Below are 25,812 nucleotides of genomic sequence, written 5' to 3' on the forward strand. Positions count from 1 at the left end.
TCAACCTCAGTAGCACACTATCGTTCAGTACCAATAGCTCATCAGGGATTTATACAGAGGCAAGATCCTTTTTTCTGCTGAGTATTCCTCTCCCTATGCAGCCACGCATCTTTCTGGCTTATCCACCTATTTGTCCACCTTAAAATCATCAGATACAATCACCCCAGATCCCATTCTTAATAAGAACATGCCATACTGGGTCAGACCAAGGGTCCATCAAGCCCAGCATCCTGTTTCCAACAGCGGCCGAACCTGGCAAGTGCCCAAAAACTAAGTCTATTCCATGTTACCGTTGCTAGTAATAGCAGTGGCTATTTTCTAAGTCAACTCAATTAATTGCAGGTGATGGACTTCTCCTCCAAGAAATTATCCAATTCTTTTTTAAACACAGCTATACTAACTGCACTAACCACATCCTCTGGCAACAAATTCCAGAGTTTAATTGTGCGTTGAGTGAAAAAGAACTTTCTCCGATTATTTTTAAATGTGCCACACGCTAACTTCATGGAGTGCCCCCTAGTCTATTATCTGAAAGAGTAAATAACCGATTCATATCTACCCATTCTAGACCTCTCATGATTTTAAACACCTCTATCATATCCCCCCTCAGCCGTCTCTTCTCCAAGCTGTTCCATTCCCCTTATTTTGGTAGCCCTTCTCTGTACCTTCTCCATTGTAATTATATATTTTTTGAGATGCGGCGACCAGAATTGTACACAGTATTCAAGGTGCGGTCTCACCATGAAGCGATACAGAGGCATTACGACATTTTCCGTTTTATTCACCGTTCCCTTTGTAATAATTCCCAACATTCTGTTTGCTTTTTTGACTGCCGCAGCACACTGAACGACGATTTCAATGTGTTATCCACTATGACACCTAGATCTCTTTCTTGGGTTGTAGCACCTAATATGGAACCTAACATTGTGTAATTATAACATGGGTTATTTTTCCCTATATCCATCACCTTGCACTTATCCACATTAAATTTCATCTGCCATTTTGATGCCCAATTTTCCAGTCTCACAAGATCTTCCTGCAATTTATCACAATCTGCTTGTGATTTAACTACTCTGAACAATTTTGTATCATCTGCAAATTTGATTATCTCACTCGTCGTATTTCTTTCCAGATCATTTATAAATATATTGAAAAGTAAGGGTCCCAATACAGATCCTTGAGGCACTCCACTGCCCACTCCCTTCCACTGAGAAAATTGTCCATTTAATCCTACTCTGTTTCCTGTCTTTTAGCTGATATATGTAAAGCTGCAACATGGAGTTCTCGTCACACCTTTGCAGCTCATTACTGTTTGGACAAAGAAGGATGACCAGATTCAGCCTACGGACAATCTGTCTTAAATAACTTATTTCCAGCATAATCCCAACTCCTACATCTAACCTGCTGTGATTTTAGGCTGCCTCAATTTTTTCCAACAGCGCTCCAGTTGTTGTGCCCATTGCACAAGTTGTTGCTGTTGGTCCACTACAAAATGACTCGGCCTGTAGCTTGCTAATCACCCATATGTGAGGACTAGCATCCTGCTTGTCCTGGGATAAAGCAAAATTGCTTACCTTGTAATAGGTGTTATCCCAGGACAGCAGGTTGTAGTCCTCATGAAACCCACCCGCCACCCCGCGAAGTTGGGTCGGATCCGTTTTATTTTATTTTTGCTAACGCTTATTGCTACATACGAGACTGAAGGGAGACCCCTGTGGCTCGAGGGATCATGGCATGCTGGGCATGCTCAGTGGGCTCAGTGTGCCAGTCAAAAGTTTTCCGTGATAGGTCTCCGTCAGTGACGACACCCATATGAGAGGCCCACATCCTGCTGTCCTGGGATAACACCTATTACAAAGTAAGCAATTTTGCTTTATTTTTAGGTTAAATTGATTGCAATTCTCAGAGTTGGTTATCAACATGCCAATTTTTATTAAAGCCACTAGTAAACATTGACATCAAAGTAATGCTTCATTTGATACATATTTTGTATTTTCCATTGTAAGGTAGCTGGTAGGTTCTCTTTTTAATGCAGCAATTTAAAACCAAAAAATCCTTGGATCCTAAGGTTTCCACACAGATTTTATGCAAATACTTTGATGTTTCAATAAAATCATTATTACTACTAATAATAACAAGATGAAAAGATTACATGGTTTGCATGTTTTCTGATAATGTTAGTGTGAAAGATGTATGCTCTTTGTCTTCTAGATTTAGCATTTCCTGCTCATGCTTCTGCATTTAGAGGGGACCTAGTGACGCTTAGAAAATTAGTAGAAAATGGAATAATTAATATTAATGAGCGTGATGACAAAGGAGCTACTCCCATGCACAAAGGTCAGTGATTGTAATCCTATTCATTTTGATTTGCTGACGTGTTTGAATATAGATGTATTCGTTCACCAAATTAACTTCATGAAATATCACATCTCATTATTAGTAATATTTTGAGGTCGGCAGAAGTGGATAATACAGCTTGTTTCTACCCCTAAATGTGGGAGAGGGTACAGTTTGTGATAGGGAAAATTATGTATTAATGTTTGTTTATTTTTATGGAGGGAATGTTTATTATAGCTATATGACATTGTCTTTCACTTCCGTCATGAGAGTGGGGGTTGTGATAGACTGTATTAGGGTTTTAACATTTCTATTACATGTATTTATTATTAAGTAACATTGGTGTATGCATTATTTTATGTTCATTATTGTATTATGTTATCTTGAGGTATTTATTGTCTCTAATTGTAAACCACGTTTGGTCTTCTCCAGGGATGAAGATGGTATACAACCCTAAATAGAAAATAACACTAAAGGCCTGATTCACGAAGGCTTTTTTCCCATTCTGAGTCTATGGTAAAAGTCCTGGATGAATCACTGCCTAAATGAAAGACATTTTAAGCTTGTGTATATATACAGGCAGACTGGATAGGCCATATGGTCATTTTCTGCTATGTTTCTATGTAATTTATATTTTAATGTTTTAATAACAATTGTTTTTGCTTGAATACCTGCTTGATTGCAGCCACAGCATGGACCAGACAAACATAGGGGCTGATTTTAAAAGCCCTACGCACACCAGGGCTATTTTATAAAGGCCCGGCGACGCGCGTAAAGCCCCAGGAGGCGTCTAAGTCCTGGGGCTTTACAAAAGGGGCGGGGCCAGAGGCCTCTGGCACAGCAGCCATTTGCCGCTGTGTTGGAGGATCACGTGCCGGCAGGCTGCTGACGAGCGCAAAAGGTAAAATAAAAAATTGGGTGGATTTAGGATAGGGCTGGGGGGGGGATAGGTTAAGGGAAGGGGCGGGAAGGTCAAATTAGGGGGAGGGAATTGTGCACCGCCTTGTGCATGCCATGTACCTGTGTGCACCTGTGTCCTGCACAGCTTCCTGCTCCCTCCTTAGGCGCCAGTGCGCCTCTCTTCAACATTTAAAGGGCCAGACACAGGAAGTGTCCTGGCCCCACCTCTGTGACTGTTTCCTGTACCAGCCCTATAAAGGCTGCTCCGTGAATCCGTTCTTTGCCTTGCATCATGGTGACTTCCCTCTGGAGGCTCCTGCCTGCCAGAGTTTGTAAGGTCCTCTGTCTTCGTGGAGCTCCTCGTCCCGTCTGCTTGGTTGCATGTCTTCATGTCTTGGTGTTCCGCCTGAGGTCCCAGTCCATGTTTGATGTCTCGTCATGATCGCCTCCCTCCACGTCCTGATGTGTCTTCCTGCCAGGATGTTCTTTCCTTCGTCTTCGTCTGCTCTTGAGCCTTCCGGTACCTGCGAGGCCGGGGGTCCCTCGGATGAGGTTTGGACCAGCCCACAGGTGGACTGTGTGTCCTGTGCTCCTGAGCCTCCGTTCCTGCCAGTCTTGGGGGAAGCTTCGGATGACACCGGCTCCGTCATTGGAGTTCCTTCTTGTCTGGACCTTTCCTGCGCTGTCCCGTTCTCCTCGTGGTCCGTGACCAGCCTGCATGGGCTGTGTAGGGTGCGCAGTGGGACAGGGTGGTCCGCGACTCAGTCCCGCGGGTGGCCTGAGTCTTGCCTGTTTGGATATTCAGTTCCTCGTCATGTCTGAGATGCGGACGCATCAGTCAAGTGTCATGTCCAAGGATGCCGTTGCATCAACCCAGTGTCTTCGTCCAAGGATGCCGTTGCATCAACCCAGTGTCTTCGTCCAAGGATGCCATTGCATCAACCCAGCGTCTTGTCCGGATGCCATTGCATCGACCATAGTCCTGTCTTCATGTCAAGGCCGTCTGCCCTCAACCTCAGGCCAGGCCTGCTGCTCCCATGCTGCTTGCAGCAGGTCTGAAAGGGCTCGGAATGGTCGGAGGACCATTCAACTTCCAACATCCTCGGATGTTGGCCTTGGGAGCTTGCCGGCCTGGCAGAGGGTCAGACAGTCAGCCATGCAGAGCCACCGTCAACCCTCGGCTCGGCCCTGAAGGTCTGGGTCTGAGCTGAGGCCCAAGGGCACACTAAACACCCCCTATGTAACAGCCACAACATCTAGAAAGTTTTTTGAGAGATAAAGAGTTAGTAAAGGAAAATCAGGTTGAAGCAGCAGAAACAGGTCTGTAAAAATAAAGATTTCTACCCCTCTCCTCCTTGTTAATTGTATTATGTAAGTTTTCTTTACCGTATAAAGACCCTCATTTATTGGATAAATGTGACAATCATATTTACTTTTGACTGTATTAGTCTTCTTGTAATAAGTTTGCCTGAATTGTTCACTGTTTATTGCCTTTTACGTTAATTTTATTTATTGTTTTGAATTTAAAAATTGAATAAAGTATAAATTATAAAAAAAAAAAGAAGAATGTACAAGAAATAATGAATGATCTAAAGTGTCCTAAGGCAACCCTATTGCACAGGGAGGTAGATTTTATAAATCTGCGCACGCGCGAACAAGAGTACGCGGGATTTCAATAGATACGCGCGTATCCATTAAAATCCGGGGTCGGCGCGCAAGGCTGCCCAAAATCGGCAGCCTGGGCGCGCCGAGCCACGCAGCCTGCCTCCGTTCCCTCCGAGACCGCTCCGAAATCGGAGCAGCCTCGGAGGGAACTTTCCTTCCCCCCCCCCCCCGCATCTTCCCTTCCCTTCCCCTTCCCTTCCCCTTCCCTTCCCCTACCTAACCCCCCCCCCCCCGGCCCTATCTAAACCCCCCCTACCTTTGTCGGCAAATTTACGCCTGCTAGAAGCAGGCGTAACTTTGCGCGCACCGGGCCGGCTGCCGCGCTCCATGTTCCGGTCCGGGGGCTCGTCTGGAGGCCGCGGCCACGCCCCCGGAACGCCCCCAGGCCGAAACCACGCCCGCGGCGCCGCCCCCGAAATGCCACGTCACTCGCGACACGCCCCCGAAACGCCGCGTCACTCCCGGCACGCCCCCGACACGCCCCTCCATGCAAGCCTCGGGACTTACGTGCTTCCCGGGGCTTGCGCGCACCGCCGAGCCTATGCAAAATAGGCTCGGCGCGCGCAGGGGGGGTTTGGGGTAGGTTTTCAGGGGTTACGCGCGTATCCCTTTGAAAATCTACCCCTAAGTGTTTTGTTGACCTATAATATGATTAAGAACATAAGAAACTGCCATACTGGGTCAGACCAAGGGTCCATCAAGCCCAGCACCCTGTTTCCAGCCGTGGCCAATCCAGGCTTACAAGTACCTGGCAAGGACCCAAACAGTAAGTAGATCCCAAGCTACTGATGCCAGGAATAGCAGTGTCTATTCCCTAAGTCAACTTGATTAATAGCAGTTAATGGACTTCTCCTCCAAGAACTTATCCAAATCTTTTTTGAACCCAGCTACACTAACTGCTCTAACCACATCCTCTGGCAACAAATTCCAGAGCTTTATTGTGCGTTGAGTGAAAAATAATTTTCTCCGATTAGTTTTAAATGTGCTACTTGCTAACTTCACGGAGTGCCCCCTAGTCCTTCTATTATCCAAAAGAGTGAATAACTGATTCACATCTACCCGTTCTAGACCTCTCATGATTTTAAGGACCTCTATCATATCCCCCCTCAGCCGTCTCTTTTCCAGGCTGAACAGTCCTAACCTCTTTAGCCTTTCCTCATAGAGGAGCTGTTCCATCCCCTTTATCATTTTCGTTGCCCTTCTCTGTACCTTCTCCAGTGCAACTATATCTTTTTCGAGATGCGGTGACCAGAACTGTACACAGTATTCAAGGTGCATTCTCACCATGGTGCGATACCGAGGCATTATGATAATTTCCGTTTTATTCACCATTCCCTTCCTAATAATTCCTAACTTTCTGTTTGCTTTTTTTGACTGTCGCAGCACACTGAGCTGACAATTTCAATGTATTATCCACTGTGATGCTAGATCTTTTTCCTGGGTGGTAAATCCTAATATGGAAACTAACATCGTGTAACTTCAGCATGGGTTATTTTTCCCTATATACAACACCTTGCATTTGTGAACATTAAATTTCATCTGCCATTTGGATGCCCAGTCTTCCAGTCTTGCAAGGTCCTCCTGCAGTTTATCACAATCCACTACTCTGCAGTTTGATTGTCTCATCTGCAATTTGATTATCTCACTCGTATTCCTTTCCAGATTATTTATTAATATATTGAAAAGCACCGGTCCAAGTACTGTTTACCCTTTTTCACTGAGAAAATTGACCATTTAATTCTACTTTCTGTTTTCTGTATTTTAACCAGTTTGTAATCCATGAAAGGACATCACCTCCTATCCCATGACTTTTTAGTTTTCTTAGAAGCCTTTTTTGAGGTACTTTGTCAAAAACCTTCTGAAAATCCAAATACACTACTTTTACCAGTTCACCTTTATTTATTTAATTTATTTAACACTTTTTTTTTTTTTTATACCGACCTTCATAGTGATAACCATATCGGATCGGTTTACATAGAACAAGGATAACTGAAGCAATAAATAATAAAGTGAATAACAATAGAGGAGAATAAGGTAAAGTTACATTTAACAAGGAGTAGAAACTTGGAAGCTAAATATAACTGGAAGAAAAAAGGCAGGAAGTATTGTAACATAATAATAATAAAGGATGTGGGTTAGAGCTTAAGGTGCTTTAACCTAAAAGTGCCAGAGTCCATCTTTAGCCACATATTTATTAACCTCTTCAAAAAAATGAAGCAGATTTGTGAGGCAAGAATTCCCTTGGGTAAATCCATGCTGACTGTGTTCCGTTAAAGCATGTCTTTCTAAATACTCTGTGATTTTGATCTTTAGAATAGTTTCCTCTGTTTTTCCCGGCACTGAAGTCAGGTTCACTGTTCTTTAGTTTCCCAGATCACTCCTGGAGCCCTTTTTAAACATTGGGGTTACATTGACCACTCTCCAGTCACAATGGATGATTTTAATAATAATAGGTTACAAATTTTAACTAATACATATGAAATTTAATTTTTGCGTTTATTCAGAACCCTGGGATACATACCATCTGGTCCAGTTGATTTGCTACTCTTTAGTTTGTCAATCTGGCCTACTACATCTTCCAGATTCACAGTGATTTGGTTCAGTTCATCTGGTCACAAACTTCTGGCCTCCGCGCTTTGCAGAGGTTTTTGGGCTTTGCGAACTACAACTAGCACTTCATCCCCAATTATTCCCGGATCACGGTCCCCCTCACGTCGCTTACCTGGAAGGATGCCAATACCAAGGTTTGGCCTCCTGAAGCGGTCGCTGCTTTCCTAGATTTGAAGAAGGCTTTTCTCTGGGAGCCATGCCTCTATCATCTGGACCTCACATGTCCTTTTATCTTGGAAGTCTATGCCTTCTCCTTAGGCGTAGGGACCGTGTTGAGTCAGTATTCCAGTACGGGGGTTCTCCACCCCTGCTCCTTCTTCTCACAAAAGTTATTTTCCACCGCGCAGAACTAAAGAATTGGAGTCAGGGAGTTACTGGCCATCAAGTTGGCAGTTGAGGAATGGCGACAGTGGTTGGAGGGTGTGTAACACCAGGTTACGATATATACAGATCACAAGAACTTGGAACATCTTCACCATGCATGACATCTGACAGCACGCCAAGCCCGATGGAACCTGTTATTCCCATTTTTTGACTTTGAAGTGAGGTACTGACCTGCATCCAAGAGCATTCACGTGGATGCCCTCTCCCGATCTTTTGAGGCAGAAGACACGCCTGATCCCCCCAGGCACATTATCAGTCCTGCCTCTTCTGTGACCGTCCCTCCAAGAAAGATGATCGTTCCATGCCAGCTTTGAGAGAAAGTTTGTTGCTTTTGTAAAACATTGTGATCTTCTTTTGGAAAGACAGGATATAAAATGCTTGAATAAATAAATACATTAAAAAAAAAAGGGGTGAGGTGTGGTCTGGGCAGGGCATGGGCGTTCCGACATTTCTCAGTGAAATCTGTGGTAAGTATTTACATGCACAAGCGCACGCTGGGGTCCCTATCCGTGTAACTACTTCTGCTATGGATGGCGTGTAACTAATAAAATTAAAAAAAAATGTGTTAGTGAGGTTTTAAGGGTTGGGGGTAAAAGGTAGGCTAGTTAACTAGGACGGTTGAGAAGTCCTGTCCTTTACGTGGGCGAATTGGGAACAAACTGAAGGAACTGGTACTTGTGTTGGTGCTCGTAACTACTAAAATCCCCCCACTTACATGTTAGAGGTGGCATTTGTGTGCACATACGCACATCCATATGTGCACATGTATGCACGTACAGCCTATTTTATATCATGCACACATATACATACATATGTTATAAAATGGTCAAATCCATTAGCGCGAGCTGGCATACGCGCATACATGTGCGCCCGAACGGCTGTTTCAAAGTTACCATCCCTCAGTGCCCGATATTTTTACTGCGGGAAATTTAACTCATGGATCAGAGCAGGAGTTAGTTTCCACTGTATTTGCTAAATGTTCATTTATTTTCTTCCTGCTTGCTAGAAAATTGTGTTCCAGACAAGGCCCTTTTCCACTTAGATTCTTACAATCCCAGTTATCAAAACTTGAGTAATTATATCTGTATCATGCCTTGTTAAGCACATTTGCTTACTTTGCTTTGTAGTAAGCATTATAATTATGTGCTAGTGTCTACTGTTTGGTTTTTTTTTTGTATTTGTAAGATGCTATAAAATGGTAATTCATTTTTCATTTTTGTCCTAGTCTGAAGGCACTGTCACTAATTTAGCCAAATTATCCGCTCTACCGACAGTCTTGAGAGCTGTCTCATCCCCACTAGTGAGTTTGGTAACTCGAAAGTACCTGCAACAAATAAAAATGCACTCTGAAAATGTTCTTTTGAGCAGAACTCTTGGCACTTTTGCAGCGAGGCTGTGGCCATTGCATTGAGCAGAAGAGAAGAGGCATTTTTTTACTACAATTTTGCAGTTTAGTGGCTTGTAAATGGCCCCAAGTAAAAAAGAAAAAATACATCTTTTTCATTTAGTGCACTTTTTTATACCTGCAGGGCATTTGCATGCACAGTGCTGAAGATATCTACTGCTTGATTAAATCAAAACCCATACTTCCAGAAAGTGACTCTCTAGGCTGTCATTCAAAAGAAACAATGAATTATATTGTTGGTCTTGTTTCTGGTAGTTTAAAAGTATCCCAGAAGTATCTGCCTCAAGCTCTCTCAATTTAAAATTGTATTGCTATTTTTGAAATTCTTTTAAGCAACAGCCCTGCAATTCCCTGGGGAATATCTGTGTTTTTGAAACATGTTCCAAATTACCTTGCATAGGCCTGGGAACTGGGATATGCCATCAATATCAAATCAATGAAAACAAGCTCCTAGTTTGGCTGAAATATCTCTCACATGTAACCAGATAAAAGGTTCATTTATGAAATCTAAACTTTTTTTTTCTATAATGAATAGTTTTGCTATAAATAGCTTGGCATTCCTGGCTTCCTGTGATTGAAATAAGAGCTTCAAGAAAGGAGGGTAGAATGGAATAAGCAGATGTGAGAAACTTAAACATTTCTCTGGCATCCAGACTGTACTTGGATGGCGCTGTGTGACTGAGTGGTGTGTGTGTGTAGCCTACAGGTGGCTGTTCAAAGCTGGCTGCTTCTCCTCCAGCTATCAAAAACAACAGGAAAAACTCTCCATTAGAAAGAGCATATGGAACCACGGCTTGGCAGAAGACAGAGCCACTCGTTGCTGTTCCATGACCAGCACAGAAATCTGTTCATGAATACCATTTATGGTATTAAGAGGACTGTTTATTGAGGTACAGTAACTCAAGATAACATTAACATGGACCATGGGGAAGGTTTTTTTTACAAAGCCATACTGTTTTATGTGTGGAAATGGGGTCTTACGATAGGCAGTTTTCAATGCATGGTGCCAGCACACATGTATTTTTATGAGCAGAGTAAGGAAGCAGTTATAGGGGTTCAGTCTGGGCAGGTTGGCACTTTTTCGCCTATACTTGTGTGCATATATGCATAATTTTGCTGGAAAAAGTACACACATAAATAAGTCAAGGTTCCCTCTAAGCTGAGTCTGTGAACAAATGTTCATGCATTTTGGAGCATCGCTCAACAGGTTTTACGTGGTGGCTCAAATAAATTTTTCTTTGTGCTATATACAGAATTGTAATGCTAATACTGGAGCTAAAAAATTATTGGTTTAAAAAAATTGTTGCTCACATGAAAAAAAAAACGTACACAGACCTAGTTACTCCTTGGAGGGAACATTGAAATAGGTGCAAATATGTGTGTGCACTTTTTCAGATTCAATTTTCAAAGGGAACTTTTTCTCTTTTGAAAATTAATGCACAATCTGCAGGTAAAAGGAAACTGAAAATGTTATACTTCTATGTACGGTTTGAAAATTGCTCTCATTAATGTTAACGCACATAATTGCTGTGGATCCATTATTTTTGATGGGGCTGATTCACTAGTGCATGTTTACCCGCATTAGTGCATGTTGGTGTGCATTACTGCACTTTAATGAATGGCCCTCTTAAAGGTCCTATCCTCCAAACAGAATAGCCCATTACCCATTTTGATGGTTTGTTCTTCATCTCTTGAGTTCTGTTCACATTTTACATTTATAACTTGTATGTTTTATATTGTACACCGCCTAAAATTTTAGATAGTGTGGTCTATAAATATTTTATAAAGAAATAAAATAAATACATTTGCACAATAATTGTTGATCCACTAGCAAATTTACTAGTCCAGTAGCAAAACAAGTTTATAAGTTATTTTCTTTCTGAGACTTTCTCTATGGAAACCAGAAGAGAGAGAGAGTGAGGGCGGGACTGCTAATGATTACAGATTCTTTTGGGATAACATGCCATTTCAAAGAGGCGATGAAACCTTGTATCCTATTGGTGTATTTTCTGGATCAACCAGTTTTCAAAAGTATATAATATTGATAAATATGTTTACCCATGTAAAACCACCTTTTGAAATATACCTGCCCTCATTGCAGGTCAAAGTAATAATAGTTATGAATCTGTTCTGTAAGCAAGGAAAGACTCTGTACAAGATATGTTGTTGTTGGCCAAAGTGTTCCAGTCATCTCTCTACTTTGAACTTTATTCAAACCCTGCTTTACTGATTTGTCATAAGCAAATACTTAATTGCAAGAATAGGGAAATTATTTTTACAATTGCAATGAGCAATTATGATGTATTCAGCATGCTTTAATTTCTTTTAGCTGCTGGACAAGGACAAATTGAGTGTTTACAGTGGTTAATTGAAATGGGAGCTGATTACGACATAACAAATGAAGCAGGAGAAACTGCAAAAGATGTAGCTAAGAGGTAATTACTATTATACGTATTATTATTATGCTAACATAACCTTTCTGAAAAGGTAATAATATAAAGACTAATATTTTTTAATCTTATAGTGTCTTTCATCTGTGCACTATGGGGCTGATTTAACCAATGGGCAAGAAATCAGTTTATGCACCAAAATTTGGTTTTACCACCTAAACTCTTATATAGCATGAAAAAGTTGCTTTTTGCATATGGGGTCTTTTTGTGCTTAAGTGTTAATTTTGGTTCTAATGAATGGAAATTAGAGGTATGTGCACACAAAGGGGTAGATTTTTAAATATACGAGTGTGCGTCCATATGCGTGCGCTACCCGGTGCACGCGCATGTTATAAAGTCTGGGATGGCGCGTACAAGGGGGGGTGGAATTCCTCGATTTTTGCGCGGTGACGCATCGCAGCCTTCTCCAATTCTCTCCCAGTCCGCTCCAATTAAGGAACAAACTGGGAGGAAACTTCCGTATCCCCCTGCCCATACTCCCTCTCACTTCCCCTGTCCTCCTCGAACCCTTAAAACATCTTACTTTTTTTTTCCTTTGATTCAGAACTTACGCCAGCTCCTGCCGGCGTGCGATCCCCCAGCACGATGGCAAATGGCTGTTGTCCCAGCCGCCTCCAGTTCCGCCCCGCCCCATGGACCACCCCTTCCCACCCCCTGAACTGCCCCTTTTGCGAGGCCAGGCTCTTGTGTGCATAACAGGGGGTTACGCATGCGGCCGGACCCCTTCTAAAATGTGCGCAGCGTGCATAACCTCCGTATTTTACGCGCGCGGGTGATTTAAAATCTGCCCGAAAATTTTCAATTTGTTTTGTTTATTTTTGGGAAAAAAATATTCATTTTATTTTTGGCACATTTTTTGGTTTGTTTCATTTCTTTCTGAAGTTTATGCAAATAAAGTACATGCCTAAGCTACCAAAACAAATGAAATGAATAAATATCCCTAATGAAAATATATTTAAGTAATTAAGCTTGTATGAAATTATTCACCAGCTCTTCACTAAAGTGTGATATAACTTGTAGATTCTTTAGGGGGTCTGATAGTATTTGTATTTGCCTTGTGGTCTGTATTACATAGTCAGACTGAGAAAATAACCCACTATGGGGTAGATTTTAGAAACTTGCGCACACACGTACTTTTGTTCGCGCACCAAGCGCGAACAAGAGTACGGGATTTCAATAGATACGCGCGTAGCCATTAAAATCCGGGGTCGGCGCTCGCAAGGCTGCCCAAAATTGACAGCCTGCGCACGCCGAGCCGCACAGCCTGCCTTCGTTCCCTCTGAGGCTGCTCCGATTTCTGAGGGAACTTTCCTTCCACCCCCCCCCCCCCCCCGCACCTTCCCCTACTTTCCCCTACCTTACCCCCCCCCCCACCTCTTGTTGTACAAGTTACGCCTGCGCAAAGCAGGCATAACTTTCCCGGCGGCCTCAGCCATGCCCCCGAAACGCCCCGGGCCGGAACCACGCCCCGCGGCCACGCCCCCAAATGACGCGCTGCCGAGACACGCCCCCGGAAAGCCCCGTGAATTACGCGCGTCCCGGGGCTTGCGCGCACCGCCGAGCCTACTCAACATAGGCTCGGCGCGCACAGGGGGTATTTGGGCCAGGTTTCTTACGCGCGCACCCCTTTGAAAATCTGGCCCTATATGTCTTAGGTGAAAAAATGAAAAGCTATATTTCCTGTATAGTATATGTACAGAACAGGTGCTTATGAGAACACCTGAGACAAATTACAAAACAAAATATATACAATATATCAGCACAATCAGCAAAAGTAATTATATACAAAAGCCTAGCGGAAGCTGTTACCTTTTCTCCATCTACTGGTAGGAGTGCATAACCCACTGGTGTGCATTGGCCTGTCTTCCTTAGAGGAAAGGAAATTATCAGGTAAATAGTAATTTCTCCTTATGTTGGATAATCTGGGTCTTTATAGCTAACTTGGTATGACCAATATAATTTTTTTTTTTTTTTTACAAGGGCATTGGACAGCATAATACCCTGTCTAGTACAACAGGTAAAATGACCATTAAGACTTTGAGGTAGATCTTAAATAAGTACGCCGGATTTTATAAGATACGCGCGTAGCCTATAAAATCCGGGGTCGGCCCGCGCAAGGCTGCGCAAAATCGGCAGCCTGCACGTACCGAGCGCGCAGCCTGCCTCCGTTCCCTCCGAGACCGCTCCGAAATCGGAGCGGCCTCAGAGGGAACTTTCCTTCCGCGTCCCCCCATCTTCCCCTCCCTTCCCCTATCTACCCCACCCCCCAGCCCTACCTAAATCCACCCCCCCTAACTTTGTTGGGCAAGTTCCGCCTGCTTGAAGCAGGCGTAACTTGCGCGCGCCGCCTCTGCATCCTCCGGCACAGGCCGCAGTGCCGGGGGACTCGGGACCGCCCTCCCGGCCCGCTCCCGAACTGTCGCCATGCCCCCGGACCCACCCAGGACCGCCCCCTGACCCTGGATACGCCCACCAGACACGCCCCCTCCCGCCCCTTTTACGAAGCCCCGGGGCTTTGCGCGCATCCCGGGGCTTTGCGCGCACCGGCGGACTATGCAAAATAGGCGCGCCCGTGCGCGAGTGCCTTGCGCGCGTAAATCCGGCAGGATTTACGCGCGCAGGGCTTTTAAAATCTAGCCCTATGTTTAATCAGTAGAAATGGGTGCTGGAAAGAAATCTAGAATCATAGAAATGATGGCAGAAAAGGACCGGATGGTCCATCCAGTCTGCCCAGCAAGTTTATGGTAGTATCTGCTGGTGTACCATGCAGGTTACCCCCATGCTTATCTGTTTCCCAGACATTAAAAATAAGGGCCCTCGTTAGTTGCTGTTTGAATCCAATTCACCATTACCCCTTGCCGTTGAAGCAGAGAGCAATGTTGAGTTGCATCAAAGTATCAGTCTTATTGGTTAAGGGTAGTAACTGCCGCATCAGAAAGTTACCCCCATGCTTATTTGTTTCCCCAGACTATAAAAGTCAGGGCCCTTATTGGTTGCTGTTCAAATCCAATTCCCCTCTTCTCCCTGCCATTGAAGCAGAGAACCATGATGGAGTTGCATCAACAATATGAAGGCTTATTGGTTAAAGTAAGTAACCACTGCACCAGCAAGTTACCCCATGCATTCTTTTCTTCATTTCTATCATCTAGCCTTTAGGGATCCACAGTGTTTATCCCATGCCCTTTTGAATTTTTCATAGTTTTCATCTTCAGCATCTCCTTCGGACGGGCATTCCAAGCATCCACCACCCTGTCCATGAAGAAATGTTTCCTGACATTGGTAATGAGCCATTCTCCCTGTAGTTTAATTTCATGACCCCTAGTTCTACTGATTTCTTTCCAATGGAAAAGGTTTGAAGTTTGTACATCATTAAAATCTTTCAAGTATCTGAAGGTCTGTATCGTATCTCCCCTGCCCCTCCTCTTTTCTAGGGTACACCTTTTTAGATCCTTCAGCCTCTGCCTCTTCCGATGGAGCTCCCACTCCATTTTAGTCTCCCTTCTCTGAACCACCTCCATCCTATGTCTTTCCTTTTTTTAGATCATGCTTCAGAACTGAACACAGTACTCCAGGTGAGGCCTTCAGTATTTGAATCAAATGTGCTGAGTCCCTTAGATAAGAATGACTTTGGGGAAACAAATGGTCTCAGGAATCCACATACTTTGAGAGTGGTTCTAAAAGAGAACCCATACCCAAGTCTATCAGCTGTCCCAGGAGATTTGTAATGGACTTATGGATCTTAGGCAAAAAATAAAAGTTTGGTAGAACAGGATGTTTTTCCAGTAAGAAATCATATTCTTGATATGTAATAAGTCCCTCTCTCTTCCCTTGTTCTAGCCCAATGATGGCTAACCTATGACATGTGTGTCAGAGGTGACACGCCGAGACTTTTTGCTGACACGCGCAGCGTTTCGTGGACTATCGGGAATTTTTTTTTTTAATCTGCTGTGCTGAGCCTTTTTTTTTATCGGCTGTGCCGACCCTTTAAAACTAGTTTTTTAGTATCCCCCCACCCTCCAGACCCCTCCACCCCCCCACCCCCCAATGCCCCCGGGCGCAGCGACAGGCAGATAGGCAGGGCCGTGGTGAGGCTCACGACACCACGGCCCGAAGAAAAAGATCGTGTTTAAACGCGCTGATGCTCCTCCTCCTTCCTGCCTGTGCGGCCCCGGAAGTAAACGTTGCCGGAGCCATGTGGGCTGGAAGGAGGTGAAGCATCAGCGCGTGCAGATGAGGAGCAGCGCTTGCATTTACAGGCAGCCGCGAATCCCAAGTCGCAGCGGCCCGAGAAGAGGAAGAGGCCCGGTAGCAGAGCCGCCGCAGAGCCCATCCTTCAGCGACCCGCGAAAAGGAGGCCCAGAGGTGAGAGAGAGGCTGAAGGTCTGTAGAGGGTGTGTGTGTGTGCGTGTATGAGATGAGTTGAGAGATTGTGTGTGAGAGTGAGGACCTGAATGTTTGCAGAGACAGCATGTGCTTGAGCAAGACAGCATGTGGGAGTGAGAGACTGTGTGTATGAATGATTGTATGAGAGAGAGCATGTGACAGTGAGAGCCTATGTGTATGTGAGAATGAGAACCTGTGTGAGGGAAGAAGATGGAGAGAAAAGAAACAGAAAAAAAGACAATATAAAAGGAATTGGCAAAAAAAAATAAGAAAGGGAAGGTGGGAAAAAAAAGCCTATGACCAACCAATTAGAAAACGAAGATCAGACAGCAAAGGTAAAAAACAAAATAAATTACTTTTTAGTGTTTGGCACATGTAATCTTTGGGAATGTGCAAGAATAGCACTTTATGCGGATCTCACAATGTACGAGATCAGCATGGAGAAAGTGGAAGCTCACGGGGCCTGCACAGAGGAGGCAGCAGAATGGGCTTCAGTGTCAGTAGCAGCAATTGGCACCTTCCCAATAGCCATGTGGCAGTAGTGACAGTGGCAGCAGAGGAATGAGAGGTTCTGAGGTTGCTGGCAAAAGAGAGGGGGGTCTGCCTTTAGTGTGTGCATGTGAATGAATGGGACTCTGCATGGGGGGTGTATGTGTGTGAATGCATGGGTGCCTGCGTGAGAATGAATTGGTGCCTGCCTGGAGGATGGGAGCGGGAGTGGTGTGAAAATGAATGGGAGCCTGCCTGGGGTTCAGTGTGTGTGTGTGTGTGTGTGTGTGTGTGTGTGTGTGTGTGTGAATGACTGGGAGCCTGCTTGGGTGTGTGTGTATGAGAAAATCCAGGGGAGTAAGAGTTTGTGTGTGTGTGGGGGGGGGGGGGGTGGAGGGGGAGAGAGTATTTTAATTGAAGATTTAGCCAATGAAATACAGCAACAAAAAAGTCACTAAGCAGGTAAGGTAAAGAATTATTTGTTTTTGCTTTATTAATAAATACAGAACATATATTAAAATTATAACTTTTTGTTATTAATATTAGAGCTACAAATATCACAAAATTATGGATTTTTCTAGAAGTGACACACCACCCGAGTTATGCTCGTTTTTTTTAATGAATTTTGACACACTGAGCGCAAAAGGTTGGCCATCACTGTTCTAGCCTCATTTCTCTTACTTTTGTAAGCAAGTCTGTAGGATCTTGCTCTGGAGGTCTATAGAAAGCAACATCTCTGAATTGTCTATGTGACTCTTGAATATACATATCCCGATTTAATGATACAACTCCTCCCCCTTTATCAGCGGGTCTGATAACTATAGATGCACCATTTTGTAATTCCTTACTAGCTTGTCCTTCTCATCTATTTAAGGAGCATGGAACAGTTGCCCTATGAGGAAAGGCTCAAGAAGTTAGGGCTGTTCAGTTCGGAGAAGAGATGACCGAGGACGGATATGATAGAAGTCTATAAAATCATGAAAGGCCTTGAAAAAGTTAATGTAAATTGGTTATTTACTCTCTCAGCTAATAGGACCAGGGGGAAATCCATGAGGAGTACCAGATTCCCTTACCGCTACTCGAGCCTGCCAGATCCAGCTTGGACTGGTGGCTCAATCCGGTTCACTTGCTACAGGGGGTGAGCCTCGAGAGTCCCCAGTGGGTAGTAGTAACAACCGATGCCAGCCTCTCCGGCTGGGGGGTAGTGTGCCGGTCAAGGTCAGCTCAGGGTCTTTGGACTCCGTTGCAAACAAAGTGGTCTATCAGGTTGGAGACCAGGGCAGTCCGCCTGGCTCTGCAACACTTCTTACCAATGTTACGCCGCAAAGCGGTGAGGATTCTTTCCGACAATGCGACCATGGTGGCCTACATAAACAGGCAAGGAGGCACCAGAAGTCATCTAGTGTCCGGCGAAGCCGACAAGTTGATGAGCTGGGCAGAACGTCACCTGGACAGGATTGCAACGTCTCACATAGCGGGTGTTGACAACGTTCAGGCAGACTTCCTCAGTCGACAGCAGTTGGACCCTGGGGAATGGGAGCTGTCGGAGGAAGCAATGCGAATGATCTCGAGACGTTGGGGAGTTCCCCACCTAGACCTGTTGGCGACTCATCTGAACGCAAAGGCAGCTTGCTTCTTCAGTCGGCAACGAGATCACGGGTCCGAAGGATTGGACGCTCTGGCCCTACCTTGGCCGCCACAAATTCTCCTCTATGTGTTTCCTCCGTGGCCACTAATCGGAAAGATACTGCGTCGCATAGAGTCTCACCAGGGACCAGTGATTCTAGTGGCTCCCGAGTGGCCCCGAAGACCGTGGTTTGCCGATCTGGTCAACCTAGTGGTGGACGGTCCGATCCATTTCAGTCACCTGCGCAATCTTCTATGGCAGGTCCAGTATTTTTAGAGCAGGCCGGTCGATTCTGTCTAGCGGCTTGGCTTATGAAAGGAGGCGGTTAAGAAAAAAGGGTTACTCAGAGGCGGTTATTTCTACCCTTCTGCGTGCCAGGAAAATGTCTACATCTCTTACTTATGTTCGGGTATGGAAAGTCTTTGATTCTTGGTGTAGCGGCATGCGCTTGTCCCCGCGGCGAGCTACTATTGTTCACATCCTGTCCTTCATACAGGACAGCTTACGGAAGGGTCTGTCTTACAGTTCGCTCAGAGTTCAGGTATCGGCCTTGGGCAGCCTTTGTGGTAAAGTTGATGGTATTTCCATTGCAGCGCACCCGGACGTGATACGGTTTTTGAAAGGGGCCAAACACTTGAAACCGCCAGTACGTGCGATTTGTCTGTCCTGGAGTTTGAATTTAGTGCTTCGTTCCCTTTGCGGACCTGCTTTTGAGCCTTTGAAGCGGGCGACTCTTAAGGACTTAATGCTTAAAGTGGTTTTTCTTGTAGCTATCTGCTCAGCTAGGCGGGTTTCCAAGCTCCAAGCCTTGTCCTGTCGTGAGCCATTTTTGCGTATTTTTGATTCGGGTGTTTCTCTTCGCACTGTGCCCTCTTTTCTGCCCAAGGTTGTCTCGGCTTTTCATGTCAACCAGTCGGTCGAGTTGCCAGCTTTTTCTGACAAGGATAAGGATATGAGGAGGTTGGATGTCCATAGGGTCCTCTTGCGATACTTGGAGGTTACTAATCCATTTCGATTGTCTGATCACCTCTTTGTCCTGTGGAGCGGTCCTAAGAAAGGGGGCTAAGGCTTCTAAAACTACTATTGCCTGATGGTTGAAGGACGCTATTGCTTCCGCTTACATATGTCGCGGGTGTCCAGTACCGGAGGGCCTTAAGGCGAATTCTCTTAGGTCTCAGGCGGCCTCATGGGCAGAAAGCCAATGTGTCTCTTCACAAGAAATATGTAGGGCGGCCACCTGGAAATCTTTGCACACGTTTGCTAAGCATTACCGTTTGGATGTTCGGGTTCCGAAGGTGGATTCTTTTGGCAGCAGTGTGCTTCGCGCGGGACTCTCCAGGTCCCACCCCTCATAGGACAGCTTGGGTACATCCCAGCAGTCTGGACTGATCCTGGTACATACAAGGAAAGGAAAATTAGGTCTTACCTTCGATAATTTTCGTTCCTGTAGTACCAAGGATCAGTCCAGACGCCCGCCCATACACAGGAGAGTCCAAACAGCTGTTCATATTCTCTTGACATGTTGTGAAGCAAGTCAGTTTTCTTCTTTTTGCAGAACCACTTTCGGTCATATTGTTCTTTTTACATGTTCATGCACGTTCTACCTTGTTAACAGGTTCAGTTGTTTTAACTTGATCTAGTCTTTGGTTGCTAAAGCGTGTTTTACGCATGATTCAATGCAAGGTAATTGTGGTAACAGCCATTCATTCTGTTTTGATATCTATTATACTGAGGGATCGCAGGTGGCACCCCGGGTTATGTGGGAGGTGCTTTTTCAGTTTCTCTCTGACTCCATCTGCTGGAAGGGAGGCATAACCCAGCAGTCTGGACTGATCCTTGGTACTACAGAAACGAAAATTATCGAAGGTAAGACCTAAATTTCCTGTACTTATGTATTTTTGAGGGCACTTAGCAATAGGGATATATAAGTATATACTCTGCAGATCCAGAGAAGCAGCTTCATCTTAAAGTCACTGACCTTTACATACTGATTGAGATTTCAGGTCCAGCATTGGATGATATTCTCCTGATTTCTTGGGTGTGTGTATGTGTGTGTGAATGAGAGTCTGCCTGGGATGGGTATATGTGTGAGATTGGGAGGCTGCCTATGATGAGTGTATGTGTGTATGTGTGAATGAGAGGCTGCCTGAAATGTATGTGTGTGTGTGTAAATGGGAGGCTGCCCGGGATGAGTGTGTGTGTGAATGGGAGGCTGCCTGAGATGAGTGTGTGTGTGTTTGTGTGTGAATGAATGGGAGGCTGCCTGGGATGTGTGTGTGTGAATGGGAGGCTGCCTGGGATGAGAGTGTGTGTGTGAATGGGAGGATGCCTGGGAAGAGTGTGTGTGTGAATGGGAGGATGCCTGGGATGAGAGTGTGTGTGAATGGGAGGATGCCTGGGAAGAGTGTGTGTGTCAATGGGAGGCTGTCTGGGAAGAGTGTGTGTGTGTGTTAATGGGAGGCTGCCTGTGAGGAGAGTGTGTGTCTGTGTGTTAATGGGTGGCTGCCTGGGATGAGTGTGTTTGTGTGTGTGTGAATGGAAGGCTGCCTGGGATGAGTGTGTGTGTGTGTGAATGGGAGGCTGCCTGGGATGAGTGTATATGTGGGTGTGGATGTGAATGGGAGGCTGCCTGGGATGAGTATGTGGATGTGAATGGGAGGCTGCCTGGGATGAGTGTTTGTGTGTGAATGGGAGACTGCCTAGGATGGTTGTGTGTGTGTGTGAATTTATTTTATTTTATTTATTTAACATTTTTATATACCGAGGTTCTGTGTAACAATGTTACTAATCACTTCGGTTTACATATAACATTGAAATGACTTAACACGTGTGTCTTACAGAGAACAAGGAAATGAGGAACTTGGGAATGGGAGGCTGCCTGGAATGAGTGTGTGTGTGTGTGAATGGGAAGCTGCCTGGGATGAGTGTGTGTGTGTGTGATTGGGAGGCTGCTTGGGATGAGTGTGTGTGTGAATGTGAGGCTGCCTGGGATGAGTGTGTGTATATGAATGGGAGGCTGACTGCAATGGGTGTGTGTGTAGGGGAGGCTTCCCGGGATGAGTGTGTGTGTGTGTGTGAATGGGAGGCTGCTTGGGATGAGTGTGTGTGTGTGTGAATGGGAGGCTGCCTGGGATGGGTATGTGTGTGTGTGTGTGTGTGTGAAAGGGAGGTTGCCTGGAATGGGTGTGGTGTGTGTGAATGGGAGGTTGCCGGGGATGGGTGTGGTGTGTGTGAATGGGAGGCTGCTTGGGATGAGTGTGTGTGTGTGTGAATGGGAGGCTGCCTGGGATGGGTATGTGTGTGTGTGTGTGTGTGTGAAAGGGAGGTTGCCTGGAATGGGTGTGGTGTGTGTGAATGGGAGGTTGCCGGGGATGGGTGTGGTGTGTGTGAATGGGAGGCTGCCTGGGATGGGTGTGTGTGTGTGTGTGTGTGTGTGAATGGGAGCTTGCCTTAGATGGGTGTGTGTGTGTGTGTATGAATGGGAGCCTGCCTGGGATGGGTGTGTGTGTGTGTGTATGTGTGAATGGGAGCCTGCCTGGGATGGGTGTGCATGCATGCGAGCCTTCCTGGGATGGTGCATGTTTGTGTGTGTGTGTGAGAGAGGGAGAGAGAGAAAATCAGAGCCTACCTGTGGTGTTTGGGTGTGAATGGGAGCTTGTCTGGGTTGTGTGTGTATGTGTGAGAGAAAATGGACTGCTGGCAGATCCCAACCAAAGAAGATCTGGAGTTGCTAGGTGTTTATCTGAGAGGGAGAATATGTATGTATGAGCTTGTGTGTTTGTGTATATAAGAAAGTTTTGTGCATCCCACTTCCACTAATCCACGACAATCTCAGGATGACTGGAAATCAAATGTTCCTAGGTATGGAGAGCGTGAATTTTTAAAATCCTTTTTAGTTTTATTTTTCAGGTGTTATTTAATGTGTCTGCTGTTTGAAATATTTTATTGGTGTTTGGGATATTTAAAAAAATTAAAATTATATGTGAGTTTTTAATTATTTGATTTTTTATTTGTCATCTGTTTTTGGAATGTTATTATTAGTATGTGTTTGCTATAATGCTTATCTATTTATTTTATTTCTTTATTTTATTGTTTGATGCTTGAGGAATGGTGATGGTTTTGTTTTTTTTATTGCTGCACTTCATAGAGAAGGGTGGCTTCTTGTGGTTTCCACTTGAGGTTTTGTCACTTTTATACTTCTACTTTATATTGCTCTTTTCTGTATTTGTTAGAGGTCTGTTTATGTTTATTTATTTATTTTATTTAAAAATGTTTGTATACCGTTTTTTCAAATAAAAATTTAGTCAAAACGGTTTACAGATTTAAAACATACATAATCGAATAAAAAATTCTTCAATAAAACAAAATCTAGACACAAAAATCTAAAAACAAATTCAATAAACAAATTCGGTACAAACAAAACAGAGCGCCTCACAATAATTAGGAATTAGGTGAGGATCCTAACTTGCTGAGCAGTTAGCAGGGAAAGGGGGGCGGAGGGGGGGAAGGGAAGGGAAGGAAGCATGGTGTATACTGATGGTATAAACAGGTATAAAATACTGAAACTAGGATTGAAAAAGTAAATAATTAAATGATCAATTTGAAGAGGAAATATTGAAAGCTTTGTGAAACAGGTTTTTAGGGATTTCTTAAATTGTTGCACAAATGATGTAAGTCGCAGGTAATCTGGTAGAGAATTCCATAAGTAGGATCCATAAAAAAGCTCTTTTATGAGTAAATTCAAGCCTTGCAAATTTAACAGTAGGTACGTCTAACAAATTTTTTGAAAGGGATCGCAGTTGTCGAGCTGGTGGGTAAATACGTAGTGTCGTACAGAGCCAAGTTGAGGAAGTATTATACATGAGAGTGTGAATAATTGTCAAAACTTTATACATAATTCTAAATTTGATAGGAAGCCAGTGAAGGGAACAAAGGATTGGTGAGATATGATTTCTGCATGTTGAACCGACCAGTATTCTAGCTGCTGTATTTTGCACTAACTGTAATGGATGTATTGAAGAATCAGGCAAGCCAATGTAAAGGGCATTGCAATAATATATGTTATGCTCAGGCTTGTGAACCCTTGGGCCGACGGGAGGATGGTATACCTTAGGAGGAAGATCCGTAGGTTCTCCCGTCGGGTGGCGAGGCAGGAACAGAAGACTTGACCAGCTGACCCTCGGTACTGGAGACTGGAGCGACTGTGGAGGTAGACGAAGAGTCATGACGTCAAGGAAAGGAACTGTGTCTTCGCCAGTGGAAGCCTGCGGTCCCCCCAGGAGGAGCCCGTAGGGACCCAGGCCGCTGGGACTTAGATGGACCTTTGAGAGGTCAAGGAGTCGGGCGTTCGGTGCAAGGGCTGACTGGAGCTTCACCCCTGGAAGTCCGCGGTCCCCCCGGGAGGAGCCCGTAGGGACCTGGGCCGCTGGGACTTAGGTGGGCCCTTGGAGACAATGGTCCAGAAGAAGTCCGAGGTCACGTGCCAGAGGGTTGCCGCTTACCAGTCCGAGGTCGTATACCGAGGGATCGTCACTTGCCAGTCCGAAGTCACACACCAGGAATCACCGCTTTCCAGTCCGAAGTCACACACCAGGAATCACCGCTAGCCGGTCCAAAGTCACACACCAGGAACCGATCCGAAGTCAGGAACCAGAAACACCAGGAACCAAGGATCCAAAGCACAGGAAGACTCACCGAAGCAAGCAGACCTGACGAACGAAGGATGTTGCCAAGTCAAGGAATGAGCAGAGGAAATCTCCTTTTATACTTCCTCTGCTCTGGCTCATAGGAAACAGGTGAATGTAGTTAAAGGGATCAGGTCCCTTTAAATCTGACAGGGAAGTGCGGCCTCGCGCCTAAGGATGGCAGCGGCCATCTTGGATTTCCTCCATAGAGGAAACGCCGCTGGACGCCGCGAGGGAGGAGTAGGGACGGCTCCCCACCCGGCGACCAGCACTGGGGTTCGATGCGGAGCGAAGGGCATCTGATCCGGGGCTTCTCCCGGAGTCTCGCGGCGGGTCGCCATCGCGGGCATGGTAGGGGATCGCGGTCGTGGCCTTCCATGGCCGCAGAACACAACAATCTAGACCTGAAAATATCAATGACTGCAGAACTGTACAGAAATTTTGTAGAAATAACAAGGGACATAAGCATTTCAGTAAATGAAGTTTGAAAAAAGATGTTTTGATGACCATTGAAATGTGTTTTGTCATGGATAAATCCAAGTTTATGATCACACCTAAACTGGTGACATTATTTTGAATTGGAATGGAAGTACCGTTAAACATTAGGCGAGAAGGAAGACCAATTATGGAACAGGATATGGATGATAAATAGAGTAATTCATTTTTTTCAGGATTCAATTTTAATCTATTATGAGAAGCCAAGAACTAACTGTAGATAAATATAATGCTATAGTTGACAAAGTGTCAGACCATGAATTATTGTAAGGGACGATAAATTGAATGTCATCTGCATAAATGCAGAACTGTATATTTAAGGCTGCAAGAATGTTCTGCATGTGTGACTGAGGTGTGACTGAGGTATATTAATGTTTTAGGGCTAATAGGAAGTGTATTAATGTTTTAGGGCTTTTAGAGGGTCAAGCCCACACACAACATATGTTACAATAGGGTAATACCATATGGATTCCAAGTGTGTTTTTGCAGGGATTTCAGGTTGGCATCACAGCAGTGAATGTAAATATAATTTGTGATATTTTTACCTCAGAATATGGTACGTTGATATGTTTCATGTAAAATGTTATTATAAATACATAACTCTTTTAACTGTGTGTGTGGAGTGAGCCAAAGGGGGAGGTTGGGGGGCATTATGCAAGGCTATAACGTTCACTGGGGTGGGAGAGGTCAGGTTTTAAAGTTTGTATCACTGGAGGGAGCTGGGATTTGTTTTGGTTAGCCTTGGACAGACAATGAATGAACAAGGGGAAGGGGCAGCACAGGGCAGCAAAAAAGCTAGCACTGGCCCTGATCCCGCTGTGCAGAGTTGATAGACACTTGTTCTAAATGACTCAAGGTTGCTATTGTTGCAGAAGGGGCTTCCACCAAGTATTGAGTCAAGGTGTGTGAAGACTTGTGCACGCAAGACTTTTTGATGTTTTGATCTTAATTTACTTTTGGACTATTTCTATTCTTGTTCTTTCATGATGAAAGTGTAGAATATGTTGTGAAGGTCAGTGAAACTAACTCCTACTTTAATGCATTTTGATTTGTGTTTATTAAGCAGCAGAATGTGCAAAATGTACAAGAGTGCGAAGACTTGTGCACGCCACTGTAAAATATTTTTAGTAAGCACTTGGCTAGAATTGCTGCTGTCACCAATGCCTTCCTTTGGAAGACATAAGCCCAGTAGGGAACTTCTGTATGCTTTTTTGCAAATTGTCTACTTCTAAACATTTTCCTTAGCTTTCTTACAGGCCGATACAGTGGAGCGCACTGTTAACCCGCATTTGGACGCGGGTTTTCGACACGCTAGCTTTACCCCTTATTCAGTAAGGGGTAATAGCGCATCGAAATCGCGCGTCCAACCCCCCCTCCCCGAGA

General features: G+C 44.7%; 1 protein-coding gene across 1 annotated transcript in view; it reads left to right on the plus strand.

Moving 5' to 3' along the window:
• The window catches only part of ANKRD42 (ankyrin repeat domain 42), a 108,958-nt gene that overhangs the window by 49,733 nt on the left and 33,413 nt on the right, over positions 1-25,812 (plus strand). Inside the window, exons 7-8 of the mRNA XM_029602223.1 lie at positions 2,212-2,337; positions 11,631-11,736. Coding sequence (XP_029458083.1) covers positions 2,212-2,337; positions 11,631-11,736 — 232 coding nt within the window. The remainder of the gene's footprint in view (positions 1-2,211; positions 2,338-11,630; positions 11,737-25,812) is intronic.

This window comes from Rhinatrema bivittatum, chromosome 5 (genome assembly GCF_901001135.1).
Source record: "Rhinatrema bivittatum chromosome 5, aRhiBiv1.1, whole genome shotgun sequence".
Lineage (NCBI taxonomy): Eukaryota > Metazoa > Chordata > Amphibia > Gymnophiona > Rhinatrematidae > Rhinatrema > Rhinatrema bivittatum.